This window comes from Amia ocellicauda, chromosome 12 (assembly GCF_036373705.1).
Source record: "Amia ocellicauda isolate fAmiCal2 chromosome 12, fAmiCal2.hap1, whole genome shotgun sequence".
Lineage (NCBI taxonomy): Eukaryota > Metazoa > Chordata > Actinopteri > Amiiformes > Amiidae > Amia > Amia ocellicauda.
In genome coordinates, this window is record NC_089861.1 from 32,499,704 (window position 1) to 32,508,463 (window position 8,760).

Consider the following 8,760-nt stretch of genomic DNA (forward strand, 5'->3'; position numbering starts at 1 on the left):
TGGTTTACAATTCTATTGCATTCGACTTTTTTTATTTTTGATCTCAACATCAATTTTTTGTTTGTTTACAATATATATTTTTTTCGAATGCGATACTTATGGCGCTAATTTGACCCCATAGTGAAGCGTATCAAATTGTGTACGTTCAGCCATTGGCAGGTGTCCAGTGCAAATTTGGAAAGATCACACGAGATAAATAGATAAATATACACAATCATAGATAGACATATACTTGCAGTATAAAGGCAACATAAATATCTAATTTCATTGCATTAAAAATGTTCCAGACCGAATTACATGCAAATTGTTACATGGGTGTGCTTTACTGTATTGTGTCAAAGGGGTTACCTCGACCTAATTTGAATGTTCACTTCATAAAAAAATCTATCATCCCACCACCAAACGATCCTCAGATCCCCCACATAAATGCAACCAGAAGACCAATCACACCTTAATCTGCAGACACTAATTAAAACTTAGCTTCCATTTTCACATTTGTTTAATAGTCATCATTTTCACAGACAAATACAAAGTAAATCCATATAAGGCAATTCACACTCCTATATAAAAGCACCAGACACAAAGGTAAACTACTATTGTATTTTATTATAATCTATAGCAGCTGTGAGTAAACAAGACAACACCAGAGACAGATAGACAGACAGACTAGAGAACACACAACCATTCTTGTTGGATTTCCAATGACGATATAAAGAAAAAAAAACATTTTAAAAAATCCTCAGTCCTGCACTTCCAAAGTCTGTAGTAATTTGTCTTATTTTCATGATGGATAAAAGCAGCACATCTACTCTCTTCCTCTCCCTCCTTCCTGTACCCCCCATGACTACTCATTGCCTGTCCTCACTCATCCACTCCTTCATCCCCTTCATTCTCCCCATCTCCCATCTCCCTCTTCACCACATCCTCACCCTTCCCTGTCCCCACCACATTCCCCACGCCTCAGATCAGGGCCCCCGGGCGGCTGTGACAAGCCAGGTGTCTCTGCAAGTTGGCCACTCCTTCGAACCCCTGTCGGCAAACTGGGCAGCGGATGGGCCTGGGGGGGGCCTGGCAGGCACCCCTCTGCCGGTGCCGGTTCAGATTATAGGAGGTGGAGAACTCCACAGAACAGCTGGGGCAGCGGTGGCTTCTGGGAACAGCCCGCTTGGCATCCTTCTTGCCCCTGTGGCTGCTGCTGCTGCTACTGTTGTTGTTGCTGGTGGGGACAGCAGCGGCACAGGGCCCTTGCCGACGGTGCCGGCGCAAGGCGGGCAGCTTGGCGAAGTGGCGGCCGCAGTCCAGGCAGCGGGCATCCTGGTGGGAGGCCAGGTGGGCATGGTAGAGGCTGGATGAGTGGAAGGAGAGGCTGCAGTAGAGGCAGGGGAACAGCTCTTGCACGTGCGTCTTCAGGTGCTGCAGGAGCCGCTGGGGGCAAGTGAACACTTTCCCGCACTCACAGGTCACACGGGTGGGTGGTGCCAAGGAGGAGGTGGGGGTAGGAGGGGAAAAGGTAGGCAATGTGGAGGGCTTATGCTCTTCTTCCTCCTCCTCCTCTTCCTCAAGCACCACCACCACCTCCTCGTCCTCCACTTCCTCCTCCTCCTGCTGCTTGATAGTCAACTTCTTGTAGGCTGGCACTTGCTGCCGCCACTTCCCCGCCCCAATCTTGGTCCCCCACCCTGCCCCTGCCCCAGGCTTTGCCTTAACTCCTACTCCTACCTTTGAGCCACTCCCTGCTAGTCCCTTTGCCCTATCCCCTACCCTACCTTCTGCCCCTGACTCAGCTCTGTCCCCTTTCCTCTCTGCTCTCCTCCTCCTCCTTTCCCAGGGCCGGCACTTGATCTGGTGGAGGTAGAGACTGTAGCGCCGGCTGTAGCTGGTACCACACAGGCCACACACAAACCGCTTCCTGCCTGCACTGCTGCGGTTGTCACTGTTGTTCTTGCTGTCGCTGTTTGATGACATCATGCTTGACATCGTTCCCTGCAGCTGACCATTACCACCACCATCTGTAGCCACCCTTTCTCCTCCGCCCCCCATTCCCAGCCTACACTTCTTCTGGTGTGCCCACAGCCGTGTGCGCCGTGTATAATCGGCCCCACAGCGACTGCAAACAAAATTCTTCCGCTGGCTCGACTGCTGTAGGGACAAAGACCAGGACGAGGGTTGGGGCAGCACAGGCCTGGGTCCAAGGGGTCGGCCCTTCTGTGCTGGTGGCAGTGGCTGAGACTCCTTGACATTTCTGGCGGTGGCCCCTTCATTGTAGCCTTGACTTTTACCCTTTTGGTTAGCCGCTCCCAGGCCTGCTTTGAGTGGCGGGGCCCTACACTTCTGCTGATGTATGGAGAGACGGTGGCGGCGTGTGTAGCCAACCCCACACTGTGCGCACACAAACCTCTGCTTGGCTCCCTGGCTCTGTTTGTGGTTCTCATGTGGCCTGCCCTGTGCCCCTCCCACCCGGCACTTCTGATGGTGCAGGTAGAGACGATGGCGACGGGTGTAACCAGCCCCGCAAGCCCCGCACACGAACCGCTTCTCTCCCGCTCGCCTCCGGCCCAGCAGCGATGGGGTTGGGGTCGGGGTCGGGGGCAGCAGGCCTGGCACCAAAGAGAGGGAGGTTGCCAGAGTGTTGAGGTCAGTGCAGAGTGACAGCTGTGATGCCAAAGCACCATCCCACTGTCCCTCACCCACTTCCTCCTTGTCCACCTCCACCACGTTGACACACACCTCCTCTTCCACCACCTGCCTCCCCTCCTTGCTCTCCTGAACCGAGGAGAGCGCCACGATCTCTGCCAGTCTCTGTGCTGCTGGGTAGGGGCCCAGGGAGCCCCAGAGAGGGAGGAGGGGAAGCTGGGGGGGTTCGGGGTCAGGTGGGAGAACAGGGACAGGGGCAGAGGCCGGGGCAGCAGGGACAGGTGGGGGCTTGAAGGGCCTGAAACTGGTGGGAGAGCCACTGGGGAGCGACCACACCCAGCGTTCATCTGCAGACACAGCTGAGCCGCAACTCCTCCTGGCTCGGGGGGGCCGTGGTCGGTGGCTGCGTGGGGCTCCCGGGCCGAGCAGGGAGCGGTAGAAGTGGGGGCTGCCCAAGTCCAGGCTCCCCAGTGCCCCTAGCCCCCCAGCTCCTGGCTTCCCAGTAGCGGGGCTCACAGGCACTTCACCATCAGGCTCCGTCTTAAGACTCCAGCCTAGAGTCTCAGTGCTGGTGCCCACAGTGCTGCAGCTCACCTTCCTCTTTCTCTCCTCCTCCTCTAATAGTCTCTTCACCCCTTCAGTCAGTGCTTGACTTCCCCAGCCTGCCTCCCTCTCCTCCACCTCTCCCCTGCCTTCCCCTCTCTCATCTACCCAGCCTCTCCCTCTCACCTCCTGCTCTTCCTCTTGCTCACTCTCTTCCTCCTCCTGCTCCTCCTCTATCCAGCCTCCACCTCTCACCTCTTCCTCTTCCTCTTGCCCTATCACCTCTTGCTCTGCACCATGCATGCCCACCCCTGCCTGGACCCAGGTGGCCTCTGGGCTGGGCACCCTAGCCAGGAAGGGGGGCCCGGGGCAGCGGTGTTGTCTGAGGGTGTAGAGGCGGGTGTAGCTGCGCTGGCACCACCGGCACTCAAATTTCTTGCGGACGGCGTGGGTAGCCAGGTGGCGGTCCAGATCCTCCTGCCGGCCGAAAAACATGGTACAGTCCTTGCAACGATACCACACACACGTCCCCCCCTGCTCCTCCTCCTCCTGCTCCTGCTGCTGCTGCTTTGGCTTTGGCTTCTTCTTCCTTGCCTGCAAGACTGTGCCACAGCTGTAACGGGGCAGGGCCTTTCCAGACAGGGTGGGGCAAACGTGGCGGTGGGGGTAGATGTAAGGCAAGGACTTCTGGGTAAGGAGGAGGTGTCCGCAGAGACTGCAGCCCTGGACACGGTGCCCCAGGTGCTCAGCGTGGTGGTGCTCAATGGCTCGGTCCAGGGTTCGAAAGGTCCTGTGGCAGAAGCCGCACTTGTGTCTCTTCTCCCCCCCACCTGGGAACCGCAGCCGTGTCTCCAGCTGCACCACAGGATTGAAGTGCCGACTCAAGGACACTGGGGCTGCAGGTAGAGGCTGGAGCGGGGCAGCGAGGATGGGGGCAGGGCTGTGGGGCAAGGGAGTTGGGGCTAGCAGCAGGGGAGGAGAGAGGGGACGCAAAAGGGTCGGTATGATGGGTGGGAGAAGGTGCAGTAACGGGGAGGTGGGAGTTGTGGCGTTGGGGACAGGCTTGGCAAGGGAGGGACGTGTGTTGGCAGGGGCCAGTCCAGTCTTTTCCATCTCCCATTCCTCCAGCTCCTCCTCCATCACAGCAAGGGCAGATTTGGGGTGGTGGGGGGCCACAACAGGGCCCCGCAACTGGGTCCACAACCCCTGGGGCAGCCCCCTCTGCTGCAGAAGCTGGGTTGGGTGCAGTGTCTGGGATCTGGCGGCCCTGTGTTGGCTCCCTGAGGGCTGTGGCAGCTGTGGGTAGGGGGCAGGGGAGGGGATGTCACGGGGTGATTGAGCTGGAGGGCAGGAGGAAGGCTCACACAAGAAGTCTAGAAGCACCAGCCTGGATGTGACCGGAGGCGGGTCTGTGGGACCAGCGTGGGGTGGGGGGGCAGGGGGGAGGCTGTGGCTGGAGGAACAGGAAGTGACCTCCTCCTCCCTCTTCACCCCACTCTCCCGCTCTTCCTTTCTGTGCCAGGCAGGGGCCAAGCTGGAGCTGGCAGGGAGGGGGCAGGGAGAGGGGGTGGCGGCAGCATTAGCAGAGGAGGACTGAAGGCTGTGTTGCAACATTCTCTCACTTCGCAGATCAGAGGAGATGGTGGCGGAGGGCAATGGGAGGGTGCTCCTCTCCCTCTCCTCCTCAATATTGGATGTATTCTTGGCCCCTTTGCCAGTTCTGCCCTCCTCCTCCTCCTCCTCTTCCTCACTCCCCTCCTCCTCCCCCCCCCCCCGGCCTGTGTACTCTAGCGGGGGAGAGTCCCCGTGCAGCCGCATGTGCTCCCGCATCAGGCCGAAGCGCAGGAAGCCCAGGCCGCAGGAGCAGATGAAGACGGCCGCGGCACACTGGTGGTCCTCCAGCAGCTCCTGGCTGGCGAAGGAGGCGCCGCACTGGGGGCAGCTCACCCGGAGCAGTGCCCCCAGAAGGCCACTGTAGGCGTGAGAGGTCTGGTGCACCAGCAGCGCGGCTAGAGTGGGAAAGGTCTCCTCGCAGGCCATGCAGCGGTTCGAGGGCACCGCCGGTTCACCCTCTTCCTCTTCCTCAGCTGCTGCAGGCATTGTCCCGGTGCCCTGGGTCTGCAGTCCCAGCATGCTGAGGGAGCGCAGGAGCGGCGGTGGTGGTGGTGGCGCCAGGGACAGGGGGTCGGAGTTCAGCTGCATTAGGCTACTTCAGGTCAGTGTCCTCTCTCCACCTGCTACTATGCTCACTCTCACTCTTCTTCTTCCTCCTCCTCCTCCTCCTGCTGCTTCCTCTCCCTGCTACTGCTACTCCTTCTCCTCCCTCCCCCCTACACTTTTGCCTTAATCTAAAGCCCACACATTGAAAGTAGTCCAGTCCACTGCAATGTAATAATCCAGTTAGGATGAAGAGGTTGCCTGAGATACTGAAGACGCTCGATTGGCCGTATTAAGATGTAGGGCGTGGCTACTAAGGGGTCCTCGTCGCTCGGGGTGGTGTGTCCATCCTACTGCCCACCTGCCATGGCTCCCCCCATTCTGCCTTGCATACAATTTATACTCGGACCCAGCGTAGGGCTGCCCTATCCATTGGGCAGTCAGTTAAGGGGGGGTCCTGAACAAGCCAGGGAGGTGTGTAGACTGTGGAGCAAATGTAAGCAGAAAAAGGAGGGACTGTTAATAATAATCATAATCTAAACACAATCAAGTCTATCAGAAACTGACCATTGACAAACAGATGTCTGTCTGTCTGTCTACTCTCAGTTCAGACTGCTGGAGCCTGTACAGTTTCTCCCTTGGGGCCGAATGAGTGTTTCTACCAGCTGTTGAACGACTCCCCCCCAAAGCAGCAATAGAACAGTAATAATAACTAAAGGAATTCCCAAAAATACATCGTATGAAATTAATATTCCTACCTCGCCATAGACACCTACAGCACCCCAGTGCATTGTATGTGTATACATAGAGAGAGAGAGAAACTATCAATATTGCACGAGTCATCACATTTAGATTAATATTGATGATTTAAACGAAACGAACAAGAATAAGAGAAACCAGTGCTCCCACTGGTGGATACCGTTAAGCAACAACAACAAAAACTGCTGGTTTAATTGAACGATTTATAATAACCTCTACCAATGTAATGCTGATCATTTTGAAAACTTAGGTTTTTGGGATAAGGATTTCTAGCAGTAATTAAGACTGATTATTATTATTATTTGTGGACAAGGAACTGAAGAAGAAAAGTTGCATACTGGTGACGTTACTGCAGCCCGCAATAAAAACTGTGCCCTTCGTACAACAATAACATGCAAATAGAGATTATTACAGATTTTAACTGTTAAAGAACATTCCGAAAAATAAGTTATACTTACAACAAAACACTTGCAATAAACACCGAAGCGTCCGCGTTTTCCGTTCAATGAATCATACTTTCTTTACAATTCAGGCAATCAGTTCATCCAGACCGTTAATTTGTTGCAGTTTTTTTATTTAAAAAAATAAATAAAAATTAAACTATACTTATTTTTAGTGCATAAGCACCTCGTGATAAAATAAAATAAAATACAAATAATAAGTCTTAAAAAAAAAATCTTAAAATAGTTTATTTGATGGTTCGCATGGGCGGGGGAACGAGCTCCGGGGAAGTTTCTGTGATGTAACATATACTGTACATAAAATAACATAAAAACGTTTGGATAGAAAATAAAAATAATCACAATTTTGCCGTTTTGAAAACAAACCACGCTTTACCACAACCGCCTCTCCTGCTCTACCTGATATCACTCGCACTAGATTTCCCTTTCTGCACTCCGATCTCCTTTCCCGCTTCCTGTGTTGCCCCGCGTTTGCGCAGATACGGCGAGAGCGCCACCTGCTGCGTTGGGGGGCGAAATGCAAGCATTTTCGCTTGGGTCGTGTTAGGTATAATAATGTATTGGACTGGTCAGGCTGGACAAGAATCGTTGCGAGACAGAGGACAACCCGGTAAAATACAAGACCAATTAAATTTACCAATTAAACAAACCAATAAAAATTGCATCCTTAGTTAAGTGCTAAATATATTCCCAAACTTTCCTTAAAATATGCACTAATATTTGTCTCCGTATTAGGGTCTGTGTAACCTTTTAAGGATTCCCCACTGGATGAGAACAATTCTATCACTGCACAAGCACTCCTCATATATATGCAAAAACACACACTAAAAGTATAAACAGTGTAATAATTTGTACTACAACCATTTAGAGGCAGAACTGTGTTATTGTTTGAACAAAACCAATACTATTGTTTTTAACTTTTACATGTATATGTGTAACGTTTTTATGCTTCCCCCCAGGTGTGTCATCTGTATAATGGAGAAATCGTCTGGCTCCAGCAGAGCATGGTCTAGAGGAGGTTTAATTTAACTTTAAATATTACCTAGCATTGTTGTAGAGTCTGTGGAGGAAAATGGAAATCAATGTGTGCCTCTTGGAGTTTTCTAACAAGTAACTATACATTTGTCTGCATTCTTTCAAATTGAATTATGGGAACTTGTTATTTTTAACTTCTGAGTTACCCCTTTTTAGTTTATCAGCAACTTACATTACGTAATTGCTTCTTATTAGAGTTGAATTGTTTCAAACCTGTATTTCCTATTGGCTAATGACCTTCCAATGTAGCTGGCAATTTAGAGGATAATAATTATTATTCATGAGTAATAATGGTAATAATATTGATGAGATGGGGAGACTTATTTTAGAATGCCAATGAAATCATAACTATAGTTATTAGAAATTACCAATCAGACTCTGTTTGTAAAATGTCAAACCCCTTGAGGGTATGTCCCAGAATGGATACTTACTTGAAGAGTTTGGAAAAACAACATTATACTTGTTTAATACTTTGTTGCTGTGTTCTGATTAGAACTGCTGACTGCAAACTTTTCTTCCAGTACAAGTTTGTCAGTCCAGAATCTCTTTATCCAAATCCTCTTTATTCAATGTGCACAAAGGGAGTGTCACCCCAACTCGGTGGAAGGCAGAACTCAAGAGCTACTTTGTTTAATCAAAAGACATTTGACACTGGCCCCCTAAGCTTTCTCAAGATGTGGTTTAAAAGCAGAGCTCACTTACTTTGTGTAGATTACCATTTATCAGCTGTGTCTAAACAAAGCATTCAGAAATAGTTTTCATCAGAATAAATGAGAGGTGTATACAAGCCCCTGTTGGGGGCCTCCCAGACAAAGCACTCTTGCTGGACATAATTATGGCAAATGCTGGTGTCATTGAAAGCACTGAGCAACAACCTCAGCACACGTCAGGCTGCCTAGCACAGAGGTTGGTCACAGCCCCCTTCACGATAGAGGCCTTGACCACAGAGGAGCCTCTCAAGCCGGACAGGTGTGTGTCTAGACCCAGGGTCCCCCGGAGTGGTTGGGATGCATGAATGAGAAGAACTCCAGGTGAGAGGAGGCAGGCAGGCAGGCAGGCAGGGAGGGGGACAGCCTGGTCTGAGCTGCAGGATGTGTTCAGGCTGAGCAGCCATAAGAAACGCTGCCCCCTGGAGACAGATGGCACAAAAGAGACTCCAGCAGATGTCTGA

General features: G+C 51.8%; 1 protein-coding gene across 1 annotated transcript; it reads right to left on the reverse strand.

The window, feature by feature from the left end:
• Nucleotides 1-586: 586 nt before the first annotated feature.
• LOC136764962 (zinc finger protein 646) lies at nucleotides 587-6,992 on the reverse strand. The gene is made up of 2 exons (XM_066719365.1): nucleotides 6,552-6,992; nucleotides 587-5,817 (listed from the first exon to the last, which is right to left on the reverse strand). The coding sequence occupies exon 2, from the start codon at nucleotides 5,377-5,379 to the stop codon at nucleotides 961-963; it is 4,419 nt and encodes a 1,472-aa protein (XP_066575462.1). The 5' UTR covers nucleotides 5,380-5,817; nucleotides 6,552-6,992; the 3' UTR covers nucleotides 587-960.
• Between the last annotated feature and the right edge of the window lie 1,768 nt (nucleotides 6,993-8,760).